Genomic DNA, 27149 nt, shown 5'->3' on the forward strand with positions numbered 1-27149 from the left:
TCAATGTTTTTTATTCCAGAAATACAGGTGGAGAGATTCTGGATAAATTATTCTGGTGCAATGACATGGAATTAGGCTATAAATTTATCTTTGATTTATGTCATTGCTTTCACAACTAGGGTAAAAGAAGTGCAGAAAACAAGATTGCTTCTGGAAAAGAGACACAAGGAAAATAAATACACTTCGAAATACACAGAAGTCATACTACCTTTTATAGTGTCCTTGCTATTATCTGATATAATAAAGATTTTACTGTGGTTACAGAGTAACCACAAAGTTCAGTATATGTTATATGATACATCTATTCAACAACTCTGTGGAAAAATAAGAACTTTCTCAATTTAAGTTTTCTATGAAAAAGTACATGAGAACGTAGGAATGAGCAAAATTTTATCTGTTCTGGTTACACTATGGTGTGATAGGCACAGTATGAGCACAACTGCCAGTGACGAAAAAAAGTTAGTGGCCATGATTTACACACTTCTCTGTGAACTATGAAATACAGCAAACCCATGGTCAGCTTAAGCTGAAGGTTTTTAAAACAACCCCTTAGCAGGTGTGTGCAGAAACCTTGGGGGGATTTCAGAACTGGAAATTCACAGTTACATGCCTAAGTGCAGACAGCAAACTCCCCTGATCCGCCTGGAACTACTACAACCATTATATTTGCCTTGGAAAGAAGAGACACACTTTAATAAAACCCAGGAGGAACAGAGAGGAAGATCTGGCTATATACTTTGGTCATTAATAACAGTGTTAGCTATGGCAACTACTAAAGATGAGCAACAGCAGACTGAAGAAATGCAAAACATACAAGGACAAAATAAAGAAACAGGATCATAACTTTGTCTTTTAAAATACCTACTCCGTTTCAATATGGTACAAATGAGTAAGTCATCTGAAGAAAAAGTCTCACCAGAGGCCTCTGCTAATACTTTTGGAAGACATGAGCTAAGGGGACACTATGAGAAGATTTTATTTGTCAAAAATAACTGCTACCTTAGCTAATTATGGACAGAGATATTACAGGGTTTCCAACATAGTCATGAGGTTATGCCAGGTACGTCCTCCTTGGGGGACAACTTGGGCTGAGGAAATGTTTCTGTGCACTCATGCAGTCTGCCAGAACATGGCCCCAGCATAAAATAGGTCCACTTGGCTCACCTGTGCAGCATGCTAATATGAGTAATTCTGTCAAACAAAGGCAAAGACAGCATGGGTGCATTTACTGTAGGTTATCCTGTAAGAGAAATGCATCAAAATCAAGACAAAATGCTTTTGAAACAGTTTTCCTGACTGAGGGGAAGATTTATAACACCATCATGCTCGATTTTTGCACAGAGCAATAAGGATGATGGGATTTTAGTTTGAAAAACCAATCACAACTCAAAGAAACTTGTTCCATATCTTATCCTTACCATTATAAATGTATGTCCTATTTCTAGTCTTCTGCCTTTTGCTTCCATCTCAGCCCACTAGATGTTGTCATCTCTTCCCCAGCTACCCTGATGTTTCCTGTTCCCTACAAGCACGACAAATCACAGGTTGTAGAAAGCGTTTCCTTTCTTTTTACACAGGTAAATTAAGCCTCCACCACCTTGGTGGGGTCTGCTTTCCTTTCTTTGTTCATTGGTTTATTCTCAGTAGCCTCCTACTCCACAACATCCCAGGAAGCAGCCATGCTCAGAAATGCACACAATCTGCTGGCAGCTGTGGCAGAAGAGCCAAATCCAGGTGGAATATAAAATCTCACCCCTCCACTCCCGTTTTCCTCTGAGTAGAAACCCAAAGACTAGAGGTGTCACAGGCCTCCAAGGGACAGTGCTGGCTGCTCAGGGCCATCTGACCATGCCCTTGTTCTCCCACATTCAACCCCCTCTAAAGTTCATGAATAATGAAATTCATCAAGGACCCAAATCCTATTTTCAAAACTGACTGAAGAGCCTAATTTGGACTTCAAGTGACTTTTGTACTCTCACTGTAAATCCCACAATCTCGTTTAGCCACAACATGTACAAGTTTAGGAAATTGGCCTTTTGGGATGGAGGAGAGCAAGAAGAAGGTGGCTGACATTTTTGAGTTTCATTAACTGTAAAAGCCATTTCCAAATTGTGAGTCTCAAAGGCAATCATTTTTTCACTTTATGAAAACCCTGAAACTTCCTTCCACCTTCTACCAATAGTTCAAAATTAATTGAACCAAAAATTTCATCCATCCTTTAAACAAGTATTCCCAGGAAAACTAATACACCTCTTTTCCTCTTCTTTTACTATGGAGACATTTTACACATATTTTACAGACTGTGCAAGAGGTTCAGAGAATTAAATTTCTCAACTTCTTAGAGTTTGCACAGATGCAGGAATAGTCTGTTCATGCTGTAAGATTCATGATGGCCACTGTAAGGTGGTCATATCTGCAGGCAGAACTCGTGAATTCAACTGTGGAAGGTTAAAATGCAAAGTGAGCAGAAAACTTAGAAAGTATTGATTTATTAATGCATAGTGCACTGATGTCTAAAGTTAATTTTTGTTTTTTTTTTAATTTTTATTCCTCAATCTCACCATTTCATGAACCATTATCAGAATTCTGAGATTTAAATTTTTAATGTATTGGTATAAAAAAATTATGGCATGGTTAAATGATCTTCATTGATTAATAAGTATTCCTAACCCCTATAAGAATCACATGAAATTTTTGAGGCTACATTAGGAAACATGAAATTAAATACCAAGATTGTACAGCAACACTGGTGAAGGTAAGCATAATTCTCAGTGGCAAAAAAATGCAAAAAAAAAAATAATTTAGTCTTGGAGAGCATTAGTGGGAGTGTAAAATTTAAATGGGATTTTTCCTAGGCTCTTTACACAGCCAGAAATAAATAAATAAAAATAGTCTCTTCCATCTTGTGAAAAGACAGAAACCAGCTACTCTAGTTATCCCTAAAGCCATTACATTTAAAGTTGAAAATATAAATGTCATACTTTGAAAGTATGTGCATGTACTTAGCTTGATTAAAAAAAGAAAATGTCTTGAAAATAAAATTTATTTTCTTAATTAAAAGTTGAAAACAAATGACAGGGTATATTTGAGCAAGGAGGAAGGAAACAGAAGAATTCTCAGAACAATCAGCTTCAAGCTTTTTTATAGATTAAGTATGATTTTCATATTGGATTTCAAGTGTTCACATTAGTACAGTAAAAATATCACTCTAATGCCAAAGGTAGAGACTATTAAAATACTGTTATGTGAATTCTGAAACAGATTTTGCTAGTTCTGCTACAGGAAGATACTCTCTAATTCTCTAGGTCTCATACTCACCAGTTCTCAAGCATTCTACAGTGACGGCTTTGCACGTATAGGAAATGCCATACCAGCTGCAAAGAGCCCACTGACACGTGTCTGGCATCGCCAAGCCCGGCTGGGGGCTGTACCAGGAGCCTCCCCCACACCAGACCGCCGCACTCAAAATCTGAGTTTCATTTAACCCAAAACTGAATGCACAATGGTCTTCAGTTAAAATCTGTCACTTATTCTCATTAGTCTTGCTGGGTAAAGCGATCAAGGTAAACTTCCTCCCCGTCCATGCCCTGTGGCTAGGCCTTGCAGTGTTGCTGCCTGATGTTTGTCCGTCCCCGAATTTACAACCAGGAGAAATCTCCCAAGTGAGGTTTCCTTACTTTCACCTCCTCCCTGATGCCTGTAAACCTTCACAGGATTAAATCAACATTTCAAAAAGTGGCTGAAAAGTGGTTTTAAATTGAAGTTTTTTGGCAGCCTCTCTCCTCACTCTCTAATGGTGATAAAAAATCAAATGCTTTTAAACAAATCAGTGGTAATATTTTATCTTCCTAAAGGCCTAAGTTCATCTCTTTGGAATCCAGAAGAGAAGAAATAATTAGCTGCTATTGTTTCATGTCAGCAGTATTCAAAATGTGGAGCCAGAAAGCAACCACACTACTTAAAATGCGGCCATTTTCTTCAGGTAAATACAATGAGATTGTGCAGAGAACTTCTTTCACTCTTTGCCCATGAAATCATACTATTTAATAGCACCACACTAGGTACAATGATGTGGGAGTGTTAACCATCATCAACAAGATCCAAAACTTGCAAATTTGGGCCACAAAAGGAGACAATATTTATATTCTAGGTTTTGAACCACAGTTTTTAAAAAACAAGGCTAGAAACCTATTTTTTATTATTATTCAGAACTGAGATCCTTGCAAAATTGCCTGCTTATGGAGCTTTTTTCTTTTTTTTTTTTTAAAATAAAGTACTGTATTATCACATTTGTTTCATAAGAACTGTCAATGCTTGATATTGAAAAACAACAGAAGAGCTTACAAAGCGACTGATGAAATCACAAGTGACAGAAGGATGAGTCTTCAGTTTCCCACCTATCTCCAGGTACCATCTTCCTTTGTTATTTCGATGCAGAAGGGATGTGAGACACAGCACAATCTTTTTCTTCTAGAAGTTCAGGTCCCAGAAGTGAGCGACATTAGCCACCTCTGACATCCAAGGTGTCCTCTGACAGCCAAAGGCCAGGTGGAGGAGACACCACAGGCTCGCTCTTAACAGGGAAGGCTGCACTATGTGAGGTTCTCCCAAGGCTGCCCTGGGTCCAGAAACAGTCCCAGACTACACTAGTGAGCTGGACGGTGGAAGAGAATAAACCTATTAAAATCCACAAGCACAAAAGTGGGAGGAAACACCTCCTAGACTGCTGGAGGACAGTCTCAGAAGTCAAAATGTCTTGGAGGGATGAAATCCTTGCCATGTTTCATACAACCATATGTAGATGCTACGCTAACAGACACAGAGCTTGGCAAACACCAGGTGAATATGTAAGGCTTCTTTTTTATTTTTTCTTGTCTAGTCAGGCTGTTAGTTTTACAAAATGTCATATTTGTTTGTTGGGTGGTTGGTTTTAGCCCAATTAATTAAGACATTTTAAATCACCTGAGGTTTTTGTTAACATGAGCTACTTAACATGGATATGTGAGAGGGGCAGGAATAATCAGCTCAACTATGATTAGAAAAATAACCATTAAGCAGAAAAGCATCTGTACAGCACAAACTGAAATGTGAAGTACAGTATGGTTGTGAAGCAGATACTTATCACAGTACAGTGCACAAAATGCCCAGGGTGAAGCCATCTTCCCGGTCTCAGCCAGGTGCGCTGCACCCCGCTTGGATGTCGCCATCCCAGAAAAGATGGACGGCAGCTGGAAAACCCACGGAAGCTCACCAAGAGGGGTCAGAAGCCTAGAAAACACTATCTATGAGAAAAACCAAATCAACCTTCATAACAACCTTTCAGCTTGAAAAAGACCTGCTGTAATGGAGCAGTTTTGTTTTCTATGCCATAATGGAAAGGAAATGCTAGGCTCAAATTGCAGAGGGAACGATTCAATATCCATTAGGAGGGAAAAAAAAACAACATTCTTTCTAATACAGAAAGAAGAAAAGCACTGTCTGGCGGGAATAGGGAATACCCACTGCTGGAGGTGTTTAAGGACAGATTCAGTACGCTCAAGATTGTAGGGCAGAACTACACTGGATAACCTTTGAACTCACTTCCAGCTCACTGGCTCCAAGACGTGCACAGCACACTTTCAGCCTTCAGAAGGGCCAAGATTTTAGTCTACATATTCTGCCTTCCTGCAGTGGAACGGTTTAGGAAACAAGTAAAGAGATTAAAATACCCAAACATAAGCATCTAGTGCCATTTTAGCTGCCAAAGAGTATCCAAGGAAGTTGCATAGGGCTGGCAGGTTGGACACACGACCTACACAAGATCTGTGACCCTCTGGAGCAGCAGCTGGTGGAAAAGGAAAGTCAGGAGGCAAGGAAAAGGAAAAGTTGCAAAAGGAAAGACAGCCAAAGGCCAGGCTGGGACACTAGGAAAATTCATAGAAAACTGCCCTGCAACATTTATTTCATAGGCCTCCATGACAATCTTTGTCTTAACTCCAAGAATTCCGAGTACTTCTTTTTTAAAAATAGACTAAACCACACAAAACTGCTTTGTAAGAAATTTGGCTTTTCTAGAGTCTCCTGTCCAACAAAAAACATTCTACCAAGATGCTGACTGTTCACACTGAGGGCTTTAATATCTCATCCTGCTTCCCACGACGAACAGTAATTAAACAAGAATGCATGTTTACACGGTGACACTACAGAAGTTCAGTATGGTAGTAGCTTAATAAAACTACATCCCTCCCATATCCTTCCAAGCACTCAAGTTCATCCCTGCATATGTTTTAACAGTTGCGTTAAAGTACTTGAGAGCCACAGACAGCAGATGGTACCACCTGGAGATGTAATAAATACGATTTGAAAAGCTTTTAGTCCTCCTTATTCTCCCAGTCCTACTGGTACCATGTCATATTCTTCTGATTTAATTATAATCGATTATAGAAAGGATTGGGATTTTTTTTTAGTTTTGAAAAAAGCAAAAAATTTTAAAAGGATATATTTTGAAAGAACATTCTCATGCACACAATAGCTGGTTAACTTTTTTTGTTGTAGGTGTCTGTTTCCTTTGCATTTAGAAACTTTTAGATTAGGCTAAGTCTCTGCTGCACCTCAAAGCAAAATTATCCCAATTCTGCAAAAACCCCAGTGAAAAATGGCTTCCTCATGTATTGTGCAGTGGGGAAATATGGAGTGTATTTAATATCAGTTTGAGTGAGAAGATTTATGTAAATGATTAAAAACCATGTATGTTTTTCATGTTTGAAATCAAAATGAATATGTGTATAAATTTTGGGACAGGAAACCTGTCTTTTTAATGGTAAACTATATGTTAATTTAAAAAAAAAAAGTTTGACTTTCCTTTTTGTACACAGAATAATTTTAAAAAAGCCACGTACCCTTATTTAAGAAATGTGACTATATTACGCTTCAGAATGAAAGCACATTTGAAATTGAGGGGGCAGAATCTACAAGCACAAAAAAGGCTTTTTTATATTGCTATTGAGACATATCAGGCCAACTATCTGGGGAAGCAATCGCATATCTTTCAGTAAGGTAAACAAAGAGCCCTAAAGGGCTTGGACTGTCTTCCTTGTATCACTTGTGAAAGCGGTTTGCCACCTATGAGTTGTTTTTTTCCAAGGACAGCGTCTCTGCAGCCAGACTCAAGACAGGGCAGTAGCAGGGACAGAGCTTGCTTAGAAGAAATGGAAAAATTAAAGGCAAACCAGATTGGTTACATAACACCTAGCAAGAGAATTAATGCAGAACACAGAAAAAAAACAGAAATATATTCTCACATACAGATTCCTTGCTCCACCACCTAACCTGAAAGTGCCTCTGATAGGATGGCACCATTGACAGCCACCAATTTAGTAATAGAATTGAGGATGCTTTGCAAGAAAACCAATTTATAAGAATGGCCATGTAAGAAATTCTCTTGTGAATTTCTTTTGCTTGTAAAAAGACCATATAATCTACATATTTCAGGCAAAAGCAGATGACCTTTGTTGGCAGTGACACCCAAAGCTATTAAACCCAAATAGGAGTAGGAATTCACCTCTCCTTTGCATTTTTAGCAGCAGGGGCAACGGAAATAAATTAAAATTTAAAAAGTGGCAACAGCATATTTATGGGTAAAATGCATTCATATGAAAAAGAACTAACAGGCATAAAATTAAACTACTTTTATTTTTGTTGACAGCCCATACTGCTTTCTGAATTGCTACTCAGTAAATGATTCAATATTTGGCTTTCAAACACTGCAGGCAATTTTTTCCCTTAGAACTGAAATTTAAAATCAGAATACAGAGGTTTTGTATCTCATCATTTTTATTTAGAATACAAACCAACTTCTATAATGGAGTTTATTTTGCATATGAGAATTGGAAAAGCTTTATTTTATAAAGTTTAAATTTTGAATTAAAGCACATGCTCAGAAAGATACCTACTTCCAGTACTTGTTTATCCAAGTTAGTCTTCATATCAATATTTTTTAAAATATAATACATAATCTAAACCTCACTTTTATATACACAGTTGAACATACACACATATATAGCAGCTAGAAGACAATTAAGCAACTCTTATTTGGGATGACAATTTTCCCAAATATCCAGTTGCTTCTGGAAGCTTATAGAGACTTCTATTCAGATAAACATGTATCTTAAAATTTAACAAGGATAAAAAAGTTTAGCCTGACATATAACCTAGATTATCAACAATGCTGTCCCCTCACCCATTCATTTTCAAATATAACAGGTCTCATAGGATCTCATTGGATCTTATGACAAATGAAGCACTAAATGGTTTAGAGTATGTGAAGATATGTCATTCCACCAGACATTTTGCACATAAAGCATTTGCATTGAAAGGCAGACCAGGTGATATGGCAGCCACTGTCTTTTCCTGCTTCTCCATGGTTCCTTCCTCCCTGAAACTATGAGCCATTGATGAAAATTTCCTTGCAAATATATAAACTTTCCATACCAAGGCAGTGCAGGCTAGCCATTTACACTATCAACCAACAGGCCTGAGATCATATTGTTGAACATAACTAGGCAGTATTTTTAGGCAAGCTTATTCTGAGTTAACAGCAAAGCTAGCACCTTAGAGGCAGTGGGAGGAAGGGAGGGAGGGAGTGAAGGATGGAGGGAGGCCTCCCAGCAGACAAGGCACAAAACACTGATGGTCCTCAGCCCGCAGAAGTGCAAGTGCCCGGTCAGGTGCCACAGGAAGGCTCAAATGGAAATTACGAATGAAAAACCAGACCATGAAAACAAAGCTCAGAAAAAGCAGCCATTTCATTAGTCTACTTCAGTGTCTGAGCACGCACGGACTGCGCTGCCCAGAAGGTTATCGAGCAAAGTAAGAAACCCAACCCTGGCAAATGTTCTGGTTTGTACAGGACTGATAGTGGAGGTAGTAAGTTAGAAAAACATCCTCCTTAGCATCCCAGAGGGTGCTGCACTTCGTGCTGTTTGCCAGCCTCATAAGGACTATTTCTAATGTGAAACATTACCTGTCATTTCTCATAGTTCTGCTTATTTAAGACACACTACCAGGCATGCACACTTTTACTAATCTGAACAATCCCAGAGGGTAAGATACTGTACCTTAATGGTCTCTCCCTTGCCTCTTGGTGCGGATAAAACTAACTAGGTGGTCAGATGACAGGACACCACTAATGGTATCCTCCTTAAAATGAAAAGAGGCTGTCAGAAAAGCAAATCCCCTCATTAATTTCAGCTACACATCCCCATCAAGTCCGGTGCCCACAATCCAGGCTTTATGCATTTTTCATCCTGGTTCCCACATTTCACTGCTGCTTAAATCCTGCCAAAATGAAAAGATGCCCTATCCAAAAGGCAGGAAGAAAAACCTAGGTGTGGTACACAGCGAACCACTTCATAACACAGTGTTTAATTAGTAAACATTGATCTTTCTGAGAGATACAATTTGCACTGCACAGTACAGCCCTCTCATTAAAAAGAGGCAAGCCTCCCTGTACGTGTATTTCAGAATTTGAAATACCTGATCTTATTCACAGTATATGTTTTACTAGTGAAAACTCTTTCTTGAAGTCAAGTGCTGCCAGGGATATACCTTCTTGGGCACAGTGAGTGAAACTCTACTTGTTGCTCATCATAGGACTCCTTAAACCCATCTGTCCTTGTTTGTGAAAGCACTGCCACCTGGAATTTCATTTCTGTGACTGGCTGGTGGGATGGGAGAAATGCTCTCAGTTTCTCTTATTCTCTTTTGCTGGTTCCTATTTTGTTTTGCTGGGAACAAAAGAAAAAAGTTTGAGGCTTGGTACCTCAGCACAAGCAGACATTTTATGTCTCTTTCAGTGACTAGCTCTCAGTGACATCAAGGGGAGCTTTCCTGAAATCCTTTGCAGAGACTGGACATTTCTCTCAGCTCCAAAATGCCAGCACCAGCTCCTGCTCCAGCCTTTGGGAAGTGTCTGCAGTGTTTTAAGGTAAAAAGCCAAGTTTCAGAGAGTGAAGCATGAGGCTATTGTGTTCCTCTGGGAGAGCACTCACTAGACTGTGTGGGACTAAACATGGGATGCTGGGGGATGTTGCAAACCTGAATAAGGGCTTACGATGATGGAGCAAAATACCAGGGAATATGTATGAGTGTGCCCAGGCTTAAGAAACACTCCAAAATCTTTTCAAGGTGACACAAGTCACACCTGGAAGATTGTTGCATCTTGTAAACACTCCAGAGAATGAAATCAATGCAGCAAATTGTCCTGGTTTGAAGTAAAACTGAACCAATTTTCTGTTCTGTAACTCTACATCCTAGCTAGGCCTCCTCTAACTCTCTGAAATTAACGGCATATTGTGGAGAAAACTGCTCGTTCTCAGAACGATAAGCCCAATGTTTGTGCTCCATGCCAAGGAACGATATGCAGGGAGGCCCTTGCTTATACTTACTGCCATATCAACCAAGGTCAGCCAATTTCATTATTTGCCCCCTTAGAGGGTCGGAAACGGAAAAAACGTAGTGGGGTCACATCAGTGGGGAGGAGTGGACAGGACAGGTGACCCAAACCTGACCAACTGGGGTATTCCATCCCATCTGCCCCATGCTCAGTATAAAAGCTGAGGGATCAAAGAGTCAGCCCCCTTCCTGCGATGGCCGACGTCCAGAGAGGACTCTGTCTGTCCATCTGCCTTTGATCCCAATCCCTGTGTTCCTGACTCCAGAGCTGGAATCCAGTTCCCATTTGTCTCTGAGTCCAGTCTGGGACGTCCCCAGCGCCTGCTGGTGACATGACTGTCATCCTGGGAGCTTGATACGGTTTTGTATATATTGTATCTATTTCATTATTTTCTTCTTTATTTTTATTTTAATATTAATTCTTCATTAAAGTAGTTTAGTTCAATCTAAACTTCTGAATCTCCTTATCTCTTTCTCCTCCTCTCTCCTCTTTTGCGGGGTGGGAGAAGGGGGAGAAAGGGCCATCTGTCGGTCTGGTTTTGGTAAATTAGGCCGAAACCACGACACAAATAAATGGTCCCCACCCTTCAATTGCCCCCAAAGGACAGCCATTGATTTATTGAAACCTATCAAAGACCTTGTGATAGTTGTATATCCTATATAGAAGACAGTCTAAAATTATGATGATGAAGTAGCAACAGAAAAGTCCTAAAACAAGTCAGCAGGAATTACAGTACTTAGAGGGCAGGAAAAGGACAGAAAATTCGCATAAGCAAGAGAATAAAGAGGTGAGGAATGACGCAGAAGGAAATGGGATTGAACAGTGGGAAGACAGTCTAAACAATTTCTTGCTGCTGCACATACCTTTTCAAACTCAAACACAGATGTCAATGCTTTTCTATCCATATTCCTGAAGAAATCTTATGGAGCCTGCACAGTGGAAAGCCCCCTTGTGTGCCGCTGCAGGTCCTGGGTGTGAGTTTCCTGGAAGGTGTGCCAATACTGCTCTGGCCAGCCAAGCAGCACGTGGAGCCAGCAGCAGAGCCCCTGCCCCTGCACTGCCTGGGCAGGTGACAGCACCAGAGACTCCCACAGACGCTACAGCTCTCCAAAGACTTCTCGGGGAGTATGGAGAAAAGAGGTGCAGGTTTTTCTGGGGCTAAGTTGGTGGGGTCTACAGCCAGTTACACCCTGTAGAGAGTTAGTATCTGCTTCTCTTAAGTGCTGAACCCTTAGTCATTCCTGTCACTTTCCCACAAACCAAAGAAGTCTTTGAAAATGAAGGCATCACCACCAAAAATACTTTCAAAAAATAAAGCAAAAAATGAAGCAAGCTTTCCTGGGACAAACCCCAGAAATAGTGTCCCAAGAAGACCCTAATGGCATTAAGTGGTGATTATCTGTCAAAACACAGCAGAGAGTGCAGACAGTGGTGGGGCCAGAGGGGAAGGGGGTGACAGTGCCATGCTGCACAGCTGTCTCCTCCTATTACCTCCCACGAGCAGAAGACAAACTGGAAAAGGCCCAACTTGGCCTTCACAACTGAACCACCGAAATCCAATTCACTGTGCTATAGCCAATGACCCACTCTCCCTGTGCACGCTGCCTCTGAACAACGCAGCAAGAGGGATGCTCGGTGGAACAAGTCTGAATGTTTGCCATTTTCATAGCCTCAGGAGCAAACACATGGACAAACACACTGATCCCACAAGAGAATCCTCTTCAATTACAAAGCAAAAGACCATTACAGGACGGTGTCGATATGGAACATCTAAGTGATTTACACAAAAGTCATTTTAATTAGGGAAATAAAACAATCTGCTAAAGATTAGCAGTGCAATGTTAATGTGAAATAACAAGACAAAAAGAAGCAACTGAACACACAACGAAGTTAGATCCTAATGGATAAACATAGGAAAGGACAACCCATATTTTCAGTTTACCATATAGCTAGGCATTACAGCAGAGCTGATACACAGAACTATTTGCAGCGCCAGTAAAGTCTTGCAATATCTATTTAAGGCATAAAGTAGTGATTAGCAGGGAGCAGATTCCTAGTTGTTGCAAATCAGTGTAGCTTTAGTAGAAAGTCAACAGAATTATGTTAAATTGTAGCAGTAGAGGACAGCATCTGAAAAAAGCACGGAGCTCCTAATTTGTGGTGTGGTTATTTGAAAACAATTCTGCAAAAGAAGTTGGAAGAAACAGGACTGCATTTTACTATTTGATTTAAACTCAGGAGGTTTTAAAAGTGGGAATGTAAAAACAAAAAGCCGAGAAAACAAACTTGGCAATGACATTTGACTTATACAGCAACAACTGCAAAGGAGCTGCATTCCTTGTCCCGCACAAAAAGCAATAGGAATGATTAAGCATTAAAACACATACATGTACACACAAGAACACATATAATCATCCAAGAGCTCAGAACTATGTCAGGATCACAAATGTGTAAGGCAAATAAATACATTGAAAAGGTTCATCTGATACCACGTCAGGGAAGGTTCAAGGCGAGGTTAAAACATTTCTAAAAGGGAGAGGATTTCCTTTCTCCAGCCAGTTGCAATGTTTCATTTTCCCAGAGCAATGGAGGCGAGAGGGGCAATGATACAGCACACACAAGGGCACCCATCCTGCTAGCAGACTCAGCAGCTATAAGCAAATCTCTCAGCTCAGAAACTGGGATTTTGCACTTAAGAACATCACTTGCATGAAATCCCTCCTGCCTTTTACTGGTAAGGGCACTGGAAAAAGCCAGCATTGCAAACAGAACATTGCAGCCATAGCAACAAGCAATTCAACACTTAAACTCTTCAACAGACTAAACCGTGTTTTCTTTCTGGTTTTATAATTTCACGGTCAATAACTCACCATGAGCACTTTACTTGTCTAGCTGGTTGTTAATGCCTCAAAACCAATCTCCTGTTAAAGCTTCAACCAAGAAAACCTCCTAACCCAAACTAAAATAGAAGTATGTGTATACAGGGAGATCACTTCAAAAATTAAACCTTTTTTTCCTTTTTTTGGAAATTGGTATAGAACAATGGAGAAGAGCCCAAGTTCTGGCCTGTTACACCAAGCACTAGCCCTTTATTAGCATTGTACGCTACGAAATGTTACAACCAGGAACCCAAAAGCCTTAAAGCTGAGATTTAAAACACCTAACAACTTAGGCCCTGCAACAATATCTCTGGGTAATGCCCAAACAGCACAGGAACTCCAGTGGGAAGTCTCCTTGACCCTTTTCATTGACTGCAAGGAATTTAAAAAAAGATATATTTTTACTGCTATCAGTAAAAACCCATTTGAAAACCAAAACTGAAGGCTAAAAATAGGATAAAACACTCTGCATCTTTGATGAAATTTAACCCTGTTAATTAGACAGCTTCATTTCACAGTCAGTGAGAGTCTAATATTACCCTAATAAATGTATGGGTTTTTTGGAAAGTGTCATGCATGAATGCAACTGAAATCGTGCCTTTTTTAACTTTTAATGGCATCAAATTTAATATTGGCAAAAGAAATCACTGTTTTCTCAAAGGCAAGAATCTGAAATGTTTGTAACCTATTGATTAAAGCATAAGGGCTATGGAAAACTGTTGATCTCTCCAAGCAGACTAAACAATGTCCACATGAATTTTAATGTTCAACAAAGGTGTTAACCTTAACGAATTAACTTAGGTAGCTAATTATCCAAAGCTTTCATTATCTCTATCCCTATCTCTTTACCATTTCACAGAATCTTATACTTCTTTACTGCAGTGAAAAAACAGAATTTGAAGAAATCAGATAGCACACACGCTTTCAGAGCTTCAGGGCTCATCCTGCCTTCTTGCCACTACCGGTAACTTAATTGCAGCATAACCCCACAATTCGTGGATGTAGGCTTTGTTGATTGACCCTACAACTTGGGTGTGAACTCAACTTTGCTAGCAACACATGCTGAAAAGCTCCATAAATGACAGTGAAGGACAGAGCATGAAACAGACACAGAAATGTGTTTACATGTTTAGGAGGAGCAGGGACCTTCTCCAATCCCTGTTTATTTGGATTATTTTTGACAGGTAATATCTATGGAGTTAATGTGCCATGTAAGAGACAGTTACTCAGCGTTATGATTTTTTTTAAGCTCCACTGGTCACATAGTTGTCCTCTATTAATTTTTTTGTTTGTTTGGAATGTTTCTTGAACTTCTCTTTTATAAATTGCAAAGTGAGGAACTGGGGAAAATACACTCTCTTTTTCAACTTCTTACATCTTCTGGGCTGTCTTGTGGCCTGGATATTACACAATCACAGCCTGACCCTGCACTCCAGGATTTACTTAGTGTTTTTTACAACCCAGATGGAGATGTCTGGAAATCTTACTAAGTATGTCCTGAGACATACATGTGTCAGTGGAGGAGGACAGTATGCAAGAGGAAGTGTGAAGAAAGCATGGAAGCAAAATCCATTTATAACTAAGAATTACTAGTAGGAGGTGATTGGAGACCAGCCTCCAGGGAAGTGTCTGGTGATCATGAGAGGTCATGCAGCACTCTGATTATTAAGCCTTACATATAAGGCAGATCAAAGAGGTGTGTGACACAGGGGACCTGGTAAAACATGGGGGATGTTGAAAGACTGTTGGGGTTTTTGACAGGAAAAAGGAAAAACAACCTGTACGTTACACAAACAGGACTCTTGAAAAGCCACAGAAATATCCCATACTTACTTTTGTCTTCCTGGTTTTCTTCTGCTGCTTTGCCTTCCTCTTCCTCCTCCTCCTCCACCTCCTTCTGCTGCGCTTCTTCGTGATGATCGGCGGCACCGACTGAAAGGCTCTGGCAGCAGTGGTTGAAGCCGCTATCCCGAGGCAGAGTGAAACTTCGGGGCTTTCCCCCATTCCCATTCAGCACTTGCATCCGCTCACCCTCCACGAGTGGGAAGGGGCCGTAGTGGTCTTGCAAGTGGCACTTCTGGGTGGGCAAGGTTGACTGACGCCGGTGCTCGGGGGAGACCACGGCCGCCTCAGAGAACACAGAGTCCTCCAGCGGCAGCGTCTGCAGGTAGTGGAGTCCTGAGCTTGTCAGCGGTGTCTCTATGAGGTCCTGCCAGGAGCGCCGCTGGCTCGCCGTCTTGCGCACTGGCGAGTCGGTGGCGCTCCCCGCCGCCTCCGGGCGAAACTCCTCGTGTGACGACTGCGACTGGGAGGTCTCCGTGGACGAGAGTCGGCTGTGTTTTGGCTCCACGTAAGGGCTTGTGCAGCTCATCTACAATGTCAGCAATGGACCAATCTTCAGGTCAATGTAGACTGAGACCTACTGCTAGCAATAATCACGTACTTTTCATTGTCGGTGATGGCACCCAGTTTAGTAATGAAGGCACAAACTTTTAACCTGCCCTGATCATAACTTTAAGGCATGCACACAGCTACGCATGTCACACCTGTGGGCCAAATACTAATACTTAGTCATAATAAATATCCTTATTGTGTCCCTTAGTCTACAAAATAAGCCAACACAAATTACTTGGGGAAAACTTTGCAGAATACAGCACTATGGAAGACATAGAAGAGATGTGTCTGGTCAATTAAAAATCTTAAAGGTGCCATCCAAATGCCTGCTTTCATCCTATCTTGCTAAAAATTTCTTTGGCATCATCTTTGCAGTGCTTCAGTGCAGTTCAAAGATCTATGATTTTGGAAGATAAAGTATTGCATTCAGATTAAACATCATGAACACTCTCTTACCCCTGACTTTCCTAATTTTTCAATCCAAATTTTTGCATTTTAAAAATTATATTCAAGTGAGGTACACTAGTTAACATTGTCTGAGTATATGGACATGAAAATTAAAATTGCCAGTGCAGAATAGGTTAGAAATCCACACTCTGGTTTTATACCAGCAGCTGCTTCAAGGAGAAAATAAAAACAAATCCCCTTTTCTTCTAATTTATAGAGAAACCTACTTTTCCACAACAACAGAGCAACTGGTATCGCTGTTTGGGATGTGAGAGGACATTTTTATGTTGGCATTTCTGTGGAAATTCAAGTGTGATTTGTTACAGTAAAGCTTCACAGCACAACTGTTGTGCCTTAGAGAAGAGCCTGTGTTGTTACTGAGGTAACAACATTTTGTCAGGGAAGAGGATAAGGAGGCGGTGAAGGATTGCATGGATGAGTAGGGGACCATCATGAACGAAAAACAGGAAGAAAGAATTCTGTAACTTAATCCATTTTGTACAGCAATTGGGATTATAGATCCATGTTTTCATGGATCTATAACCATGAAACCAGTGGAAATAGTAATGAAGGCCGTGCAAGTCAGTGATGCATGTTACTTAACAAATGCCTTAAGTCGAGTACTGACTCAAAAAATATACTGGAGAGTGCCCTAATGTGCACATGCATGTGCTTTTAATAAGAAGAGTAAGTAAAAGTGACACTTTATGTAGTCACTCCTATAGACAATTGCAGGTGACTTACCGAAGGAGGCCGTGGGTATGTGTCATACGGGGGCGGTGGGCTGTCTTGTTTGGGTGTTGATGGAGTGTCAGCTTCCTCCTTATCACTCTCACTCCAGTAATCTACAAGTTACATACAGATCAGATGAAAAGCTACTAATACATTTTGGTACTCAGAGACTCACTTTCACAAAACCAGCTGGAAACTCCATCCCTAATATTACTGAGAGTAAAACACCAGTCAATGCTGACTCTGTAAACATTAGTTGCTGTAATTTGGAATTGCTTTAATCTAAAGAGGGAAAATCCAAAACGTTATGGGGTATACTAGGTCTAATGCCCCATTGCAGAGATATCAAACAACAACCTGCAAAAGAGCCACAAACTTAACTCTTGTACATATCTTATAAATATAACATGCATACAGAATACTCCTCATACAAATATCAGATTTTCAAGTATTTATACAGCCATCAAAATAATTATGATTGGACATTTGACTGGAAAATATTGAATGTATTTTTTTAATAGAAAGATGAAAAATGTAACTTTCAAAATTCTTGTTGACTGCAAAAAAGGCATTAACAAATGTAATTAACACCAACTGGCAAATCAAACAAGTAGGGGTTATTGCACACATGACTAACCAATGTTATTTCTCTAGCCATTTTCCCTGTTGTGTACCACCAGTTACGCAAGCTTTCAATTCAAGTTCTAATAACAAACAGCTGCATTTAAATAAGACAGAAAAACTTTACATCATATATCTGCTTCATAAAACAGCTGCTGCTCTGTTATCCATGCAAGAACATAAAGGCGATATGGTAAGGAAAAACACGACAATCATATTTAAGCAGAGAGTTCCAAAAGATTGATGAAAAAATAAGGACACAGAGCTTGTGGGCTAAATTTAATGGGATACGGGGTTTCATTTTGTCAGAAAATCAAGTCTTGGCCAAGCACATTTCATATGTTTGGTAGCTTGGTCAAAAGGAAAACACATGGATGAATGTACCGCACAGGAATTTATATTTATTCTGTTGCAAATATTTTTGAAGCAGAACAGCATCTAACTAAATGGACACCGGACCTTAACATTCCTTACAAAAGAAAACTACTTAACTGATGACTCAACTCAAGATGGATAACTTTAAGTTTCTACACATTGTAAGACTTATGCAAAAATTCCTGTTGCCACTTTGTTTCTGACTGTATTACCTTCTACTATTTGGGTAAATCATTGTGCAACAAGACACTTTAGCTCAGACTATTCACAGACTAATCACAGGCAATTTTCACTTCGCCTAGTAAGTGTTCAATGAACTGCATGACTTACTACTTTCTCTTTAATAGATGAGGAGAAAAAGATTGATTGTTGCTTCATAAACGATCTAAACCAAAAATCCAAGTTAGCACAACATGTAATTTTGGCTTTAATGATTTTGTTACCATGATGATTATTGTATTGTATGATTAATGACCTGCTGTACCTAATCTTGTTCAAGAAAAACTCACCTTAAAATGACACCATCTTGAAACAGCTGTCCCTAAAATGCTGTATATTTTTAGATTGCAGTAATGGTGGGGGCAGCCTTATTTATGTATTTATTTTTCCCAAGCGGCAACTCTGTTTTAACTCTGGGTCTCTTGATTTGCTTTCTGCAAGCTTATAGACAACAGATTCTCTTCAAATGGTATAATAAATAGCATAAATAAAGTTTTCATGACTATGAAATAAAAAATTACAAAAAAAATTGCCTCTAGGAATCTGCAAATAATGACTCTTTGGTGAATGAAAGACTAAATCAGAGAAAATGCTTTTTTAAGTCACTCCTAGTTTTAAGAAAACTTGTTTCCAGCAAGTCAAAACACCTGAAAATATTGGCGTATAGGCATGTTTATTCCTATTACAGCAAAGGCACGATGTGTGGTGAGAGACCTGTCAGAACTGCATCACTCGGTGAGATTTCTGCAAACTTGGAGCTCAACTGTTTATTCTGAAAGTAAAATTTAGCAGCCTCGGTGCAGATTCCAGTTTTGGCTTAAAATACAAAGACGTTCTTGCTGTCAAATCCTCATGCAATAAAGTACTTTATGATAACACTTTTGCACACCTTACCTCAGACAGGGAATTCTGTTGGCAACCCATGGTTTGTCTAGAAAAATTCTGCAGTAACAGGGGTCAACTTACAGATGAAATGTATGAAAATAGCCTCCCATCAATTTTTAAAAGTGTTTTGCTTTTGGCAACTGAGTCACTAGGGTCTATCTAAAATGTATATATTGCTATTGAACAGTTGCCGTATTTCTCTCTGCAGATTTTGTCCAATTCAATGATGGACAAGCTCAATGCATCAGGCACATCTTGAAAGCTTTCTGAATGAGCAACAGACTGCATATACTATATATAAACCAACACTGACCTGCAATTTGCCAATTAAATATTTTCTATTTATATAAGCAAGTATGTTTTTTCTCTGATTTTATACGACTGGAAAGTATATAACTTCTCCATCCAAGGAAGTCCCTTACCATATTGCTAACGTTCATTGTATTTAATATGGAAAGTTGATGGTATTTTTATAAAACTGTTCTGTACAGAATGTGACATTTTATTCAGCAGTACACCCACAATTCAGTGATTCGTGCATCTCTGAGGCACCTGAAATATATTTATGCACTTCAGATTCAGAAGCATTCAACTCTTAATTGAAATAGGTTTGACAACTACTGTTGAATTGTTTCAGAGGTATTATAAAGGTTTGCTGCAAAGGGCTGAACCGAACAGAAATAAAAGACCTTTTGTAAAATCAAATATGTAGATGACAATTGGTACAGTCACTGAATATAAAAAAATCCAGTTTCACAGTTTTTATAATTGCAAAAATGCTTGAAGCAATAGAGAGGTTTTACTTTGCTAACTTGATGCCTCTGCTAATCAGGGACACTACAAAGGTTTAATAGCCCTTGTGCTGGAAGCCAAGGATAATCACCAGAGGCATAAAAACAGTATATGGCAGCGAGGGGGGAGTGTGATACTGATTCCCACACTAAACACAACCAAGCAACACAAAAAGGATATAGCTTTACCTACCTGTACATGATTAATCAATTTGAGTGAATGGCATTAGAGTGGTAATAAAGAGCTCCGTCAGTGCCCGGGATACAATTTCAATAGTAAGTGGGGTCTCACTGATTATCTTCAATAGGGAGACATTTTAATAATAGGTAACATGAGGCCTGAATCCACATGATCTCATGTCTGGAGCTGGATCATCTGCTATTTTATTACTCAGTGATTGCTTGGTAGCAAAAATATTTCTCCACATCCATCTGGATTTTGAAAGATGTATCATGTCTGCAATTGTGCACTTGGACAGTGTTAGCAGAACTGTTCATACACCTTTTCCCTTACTGTCCCACATGTTATTGTACTTCTAGTGCCAACCTGCTGTCAATAAAAGTTTTAATTTGGCTTTGAATGATAACATGGAGGATTTCCTAGAAGACTCCAAGATTCAGAGTTTTTTCACAGCCTCTTCAAGCAGTGACAGATGGTATACAGGTCCCTCCAAACCAGTTATTGTAGTACTGCCTGGGGAGCACAGATTCCCAAAGTGATTTTGAAGTCTGGTGAGGCACTGAGAACACGACTGGAGGAACAGTGAGCACGTTGCTGCTACCCTGGGCTGTGTGAATGCAGAGGGCCTGGTGTTACGAATGACATGATGTGCCAAGGACCATACAGGATTAAAACAGGGTGTGGGCAACACTCCCAGGATAAGCAGCTGCACTTACTGAAAGACATGATTAGAAATGAGGCAACAGCATGTACGACCTAGTTATGTGCGAGAACGACAGAATGCCCAAAAACCTTCCCACGCACGCTGCTACCACTGAATTACGGCAGTATGCTGTAAGCCACTGCTCTTCAGCTGCAGGCTGATCCCTCTAGGATGCTCCATGGTGAGGCAATCAGGGTGTGAATCAAGGCAGACATAATTTTCTGATGCTGTCTTTTAATCTCCTACCGTTACAGAATATCCTACTCTCTTGATGTTTCCACCTGGCTGCCAAAGTCACCCTTACTTCTTACTGGGGAAAGGAGTATTTTGCACAGTGTCTCCCACAAAAATGGCGCTCTGGCAACACATTGCAGAGAGACAGACCACGCGCACCTTCCTCCTCATGGTATCAGACCAGAAGGTCAGGGCTAAGGCTGCTCTCACATAGCTTGGTATGGAACCATGACTTTGGGGGTCAAGGAGGACACCATGTGGCAAATTTTGAAGCCTAGTGATAGCATTTTGAACGCAACTCCCCCTGAAAAATGGTTAGAGAAATAGTCTTTGTAAACAAAGGACTAGATTAAATATATTGGTGCTGCAGCTCCGAGCTATAAGCTGCCGGGGCCAAAAGACAGAACCTTACTGATGAAGGCAGCCGAGCCACAGAATTAAAAAGTGAGGTTTTGACTCAGTGGCAGACAGGCATCTGGATAAGCTCGGGACCATCATGACCACTGCAATTTTCTGTTGCCTGCTGCCGGATATATCTGTGAAAAAAAGCATGGATTCTAAAGTCCACTGTTTGCCAAAGCAGCTAGTTGAACAGGAATACTTTTGTGGATCCATGTCGCTGGCAATTCTAGGAAACAACTTCCCCAACACAACTGAGGACTGACCCTTACCTTTTCCTGTCTGCGAACAGGATTTCTACTGCAGCAAACTAAAGCAAAGCAACTCATTATTTTATATATGTCGCTTTTTTAAACCCATGAAATACTCAACATTAAAAATAAACAGATGTAAATACTGTAATCCTGCAACTCCAAATGAAACGCCAACAGGGCTTCAGCACGCATCTCAATATAGCAAAACCAGTAGAAATCACAAAAAATTAAATGCCCTTAAAATGAAAGTCTTTAGGGAAATCCAACTATGTTAACAGGCTTTAGAAGAATGGTTTTGTTCCTGAGGCCAATTTCATGCATTCCTGCTCCTTGTGAATTCAAACACCAAATGCAATGCTTAAAATTTTTTTTTTTTAGTTTGCAGATTTTAAAGTTTCTTCTGATAGGTGACACAGACTCCTTGGTATCACATACTGGAGCTTACTGGCAGTACATTTGCTGCTTTTATCTACCTTCTGAGGACTTCTCAGAAATAATCCAGTGTTTGCGGACCAGAATCTGAAGGAGCTAATAAAAACTCCTGAGAGAGATGGAATTCTCTAAATCAACAACAGTGATACCCATATGTGAATTGCCCTCAGATGAGGAGAATGAGGCCTCATACACAGCAGGGAAAAAAGAACAGATGAACTCATGATACGAGCTGACAGAAGAAACCAAAATAACAACACATTACCTTGCTCTTGTTTGATCCTCTCTCTTTCTGCATAGCCAGCAGCAAGCATGTTAATTCTGTTTAGCCATCTGAAATAATATTAAAAAAAAGCAGTGATACCAATCCAGCCTCTTAATTTTTGGGTAAATTTTAACAAAAAACAAAGTGAGGAGCATATAAGGGAGATTTGGGATTGTGTTATTTTTCATATTAGACGGCTGTTTCCTTTGATACTCTTACTCAGGGAGTCTCCAAAGATCTATGATTTTGCTGTTGAACAAATTGTTTTCACAGTAAATATTTTATTTCAAATGTAAAACCATGTATGATGTCAAACACCTGTAAAATAAAGGATTTGGAGATAATCAAAGAGCTATTAAATCTGCTGCTCACAGATATGCCACCACACCAATACTCCTGCTGTTCTGATTTCTTAAGAGTAAACACCACTTTTAGAAATTTAAGAAATATTTTAAGGTCTGAATTGGCAACTTAGCAGAGGAACAGAGCAGAAACCAGCAGTCAAAAGAACAGGTTCACTCCCAAACAGACAGTGAGGTTTAATTACGCTATTATGTGGTTTAGAGCTTACCTACAGCGTCAAGTACAAAGAGAAGGAGGTACACCAGAATTCACTTTTGTGTTTGTGTCAGAGAAGCAGGGGGAGAAAAGATAGTTGCCTCAATCCAATTCACATCTAAGGCTTTAACCTCAACTTAGACTTGAAAAAATGTTTCCATAAGGTGCACAAATTGAAAAAAACCCAAACTATTGCTATTCTTTTCTAGCAGGGCTGTCATTGCCAAGCATACACTCAACTGCCTGTAGCAATGCACTGCTTCAACCTGCCCTATTTCCCCATGGGGCTCTCAGTGTATTCATTATCCAAATGCTTACGCTAAATCAGGTCCTCCATCAACAAGGTTTCAAAGCTCCATGACAATTTCCCATGGTTGCCCGTTCCATGGTAAAGCTGGAATTATTTACTCCAGGCATCCCATACTGGCTTGCAATTTTACTGCTAGGGTATACAGGACAAGCGAAGTCAGGTTTGCGTTTTCTTCAGGAACACGAAACTCCTGTTTCAGAAAACTGTGCCTGATAGGTTTCATTTGCATACTGTATGCACAGAAACAGGATGTAGTATTGTCTCAACAAGCAGGACACCTTTGTAATCACTCCTGCATACCAGCCTTCAAGACATTTCAGTGCAGGGTAAGCAGGCATCAGGTTAAAAAACACAGTTGCTCTCCTCAAAATTAACTCCTGTCCTTCCACAAATGGTTGACCACTGTATGATCTGTAAATCATGTTAATGGTCCATAAACCATTGTACATTCGGAAGTAAGCCAGACGTTTACTCCTGAAGTGATTACAGAATACTTCATGTTAGCATAGAATCAAAATTTCTGCCAGAATAGGGAATCTGAAGAAGAGATTTGAAATTTCAGTTGTAATTGTTAGGAAGTGCAATACACTTATAAAAATAACTGGCACATAGGAACAGAAATTCAACAAATCATGTCTCAGACAATGATTTCACATTTTCACAGCAGGAAGGTGACCCACTGCAAAGCTATCTTTTAGGTTCACACTGCTGATATGTGAAGGCTTTCTTTGGGGAATAAAGCTCAGCTGTCTCGACAGCTCTGCCAGTCCAAATCAGAGGCACTGAGGCAGGAACCTCCCCCAAAGCACTCCAGTCTCGTGCTGCCGAGGGACCAGCAAAGGCCACAGACTTGTCCGTGTCCAAAGGGTAAAGCAGCAGAAGAAGACAAGCGCCTGCTCTGTCAAACGGCATGTCAGACAATGGAGGTGGTTCCCGATTCAGTTCATGGCCTACCATGCCTCAGCGCAGCCAGCAGGGAACAGCCACCCACGGAACCCCCTTGGATACGGCTGCTGACCACAAACATTAGATGATATAACTATAAAAGCTATCCTGTTGGAAAACTTCAATCTGTCCTAAATATGAGATAGTATTTTGTGTTAAGTTTGCATGAGACTGAGATAACCAATTAAATTAACAAACACTTAATTGACCGTAAGTTGATACTGCTTACAGCTATGGTAGATGATTGTTTCCAGAAGAAATTTTATTTCCTGAAAAGTATAATCTAATGATAACCCAGGAAATGTATAGCAGTCTGAGAGAGAGACAGCAGACTGACTTCACATTTAATGATTTACTACAAGTCCTGATCGTGTCATGGTTTGGAATATCACCTGCAATGCCTGTGGGGTGAATGTGAAGGTACCGATGTGTCTGTAAACAGTTAACAGCCACAGCTTTTGAGTGGTTTGCTAGTTTAGAAACTAAAAGAATGGTACTGACCTCTTCTGTATATTTTCTGCTATGTGGCTGCTAAAGCTTCTTTAGATATGGTTAGAGAATTAATATTGTTTTAATAAAGCATGGCTAGAGTTATGGTTCATTGAAGCTTCAGTAGGGGAGTTGGACTAGATGATCTCTATGGTCCCTTCCAACTCTAAAAAAAATTCAGTGAAATTCAGTGAAGTTAGAATCGTACGAGAAATCCAATGCACTCACTTTGTATCACAGGGAAATGTAAAGATCTGCAGAACGGAAGAGGAGTAAAACATGCCAGCTTTACAATGCACTGGGGACAAAAGTTCCAAGCATACAGTTATAGAAATATTCCTTACTATGAATATTAAAAGATACAAAGCTGTAGGACATGGGAAGATTTAAATCTTTCTTCCCTGTGGTGTGCTGTGTCCTGGTAGCCACTGTAACTTTTAGAGGGCAAGAGGCCAAGAAAATATTACTTCCTTACTGCAAATGCAGCTTTAATTTTCTTGTGAGAATTATAAAATCTATTTGCTAGGTAGGACAATAAATACAGTAGCACTGGTAGTTGCAGCAGCAGTCATCTAGATTTTCTTTTTTTCTTCTTCTTTTTTTTTTTTTTTTTTTTTTTTTTTTAAGAATAGGACATCCATTTCTTGTCAGTATTTAATTAAAACAATTTTATGACACTCAGGATTAAAAAAAAATAAAAATCTTTCTTTAGACTTGTAACTTCTGTAAAGAAGAATGCATAGTACTGGCACTCACACAAACTAGTAAGAAATATTTTTCTATCTTATCTCATGCTCCAGGTAGATGCAATGCTTTTTGTCAAAGCAGAGTGTCAAATTGTCCTTAATTATAAAGCTTGAGGATATAGGATGAATTTGCCATATAGAAATATGGATACCTTACAGTGTCTGTAAGTACTCAATTGGAGCTTAACCGGAATGAAAAGGCCTGTAGATGATGCGGGACAATTTTTAGAGGCCTTCTTCACTGAAATCTTCCAGAGACGTTCCCATGCACTAATACTACAAGCTGACTTGTCATCTTTCCTCTTAATCATAGAGCTACACCAGGAAGAAAACCCTTATATATGTCAATGCTCAATGTCACAAAAAGAGAAATAGGACAGCTCAGTTAAAGCAGGTCAAGGAAGTTCTCAGACAAGTATTCCACATGAAGTTACTGACTGTATTCCCTTTCCTAGAAGATATAATTTTGGCATCCATATATGTCATCACTAAAAAAAAATGGACAGTTAGGAATAAAACAGAAGAATAAGAGTATTTTAAGTATTTAAGCCAGCCAATCCTGAAAAGGATGAATTTGCCTCTGAGCTGATGATTGGGATTTTTGAGTAAAGAACAAATAGTCAGCCCATAAAATAGCTGGCACAGTTACCATGGAAAATCAAAATAAAGTTACATATAGTATCATCAAGTAGAAATATACAGACTGCCTTCTATATCAGAATATTTTCTTGGAATGGGAATAACAATGAATTTCCAAGCAAGATGTTTATTTGACTATACATTTACATTAGCAAAACACTACCTTGCATCAATAGAGGATATTGTGTTCTTCTTCTCACCCAGAATAAGCATGTTATATGGATAGAAAGAACACTTTTGCTGGTGCAACCATGCACATGAAAGGAACTTCGGATGCCATAACAATAAAGTTCAGTGATCATAGTTCTCCAGACTCCTTACCAGCATAATGGTGTGGCACAGTCATAAAAGTATTAAGAGAATTTGAATAGTGACAATTACCTGAGATTAAAATACTCATTTTATGTGAGTAGATGCACACAAACAAAAACTTCATATCCTGCATACATTTTTTTTTTTTTTAAAAAACCCACAACTAAACCTTTTTATAAAAGGGATGAATGAACTGACCATTTTGAACTTTCAGTTAGACTACGTATCAGCAGTTCTCTCCTTTCTTTTCTTCTGCTTCAAGTATAAACAGAATAGAAATGATTGAATGATACATAATTAAAATGTCTGTCAGAAATATGACAAAAAAGAACAGAAATTGATCAAAACAGTCTTAATTTAATTTAATAACATGATTTTATGTTTGACTTCAGCTAGGCTACAAAATGCTTTTAGAGAGGAAGTACTTTATTACCTCTGTGTTTGAAAGATTATTTGTCAGTAGGCCATTTTTTTTTACAATATATTGAGTTAATTCAATATTAACTCAATTAATTCAATATTAACTCATTTCAATGTGAAAGTGAACTACTTTTTGTAACACATCAAACAAAGAGAAAATATAAAATAATTTGGTGAGACTGTGATGGTAACTCAGATGTAAGAATTTCAAGTAATTCCATAGACCTTGACAGAGTAGCTTTAAATTTACATATGTATAACTCAGATCAAGGTTATTCAAAATGATTTAATAAGCACTAATTTCAAAATATGATAAAGAGATTATTTGTGCTGGGAAAAAGTGCTGCTTTTAGTTCTTGGGGTTTAGGCTGTGCATATATTTTTAAAGAACTGATGCATATTTGCTGCTGCTTTCTGATTACTGAACAGTGACATAAATTTTTGTCCTTAGAAACAAGGTGCCTTGTCATATTGACTGAAGACCTGC

At 39.3% G+C, this 27149-nt stretch overlaps 1 protein-coding gene across 4 annotated transcripts in view; it reads right to left on the reverse strand.

The window, feature by feature from the left end:
* CNKSR2 (connector enhancer of kinase suppressor of Ras 2) overlaps window positions 1-27149 on the reverse strand; it is a 222132-nt gene that overhangs the window by 26373 nt on the left and 168610 nt on the right. For all 4 annotated transcript variants that reach the window (XM_074149949.1, XM_074152442.1, XM_074151617.1 and 1 more), the window contains 3 exons: window positions 22244-22311; window positions 16897-16997; window positions 15145-15682 (listed from right to left, as the gene is read on the reverse strand). In XM_074149949.1, coding sequence (XP_074006050.1) covers window positions 15145-15682; window positions 16897-16997; window positions 22244-22311 — 707 coding nt within the window. The remainder of the gene's footprint in view (window positions 1-15144; window positions 15683-16896; window positions 16998-22243; window positions 22312-27149) is intronic.

This window comes from Numenius arquata, chromosome 1 (assembly GCF_964106895.1).
Source record: "Numenius arquata chromosome 1, bNumArq3.hap1.1, whole genome shotgun sequence".
NCBI lineage: Eukaryota > Metazoa > Chordata > Aves > Charadriiformes > Scolopacidae > Numenius > Numenius arquata.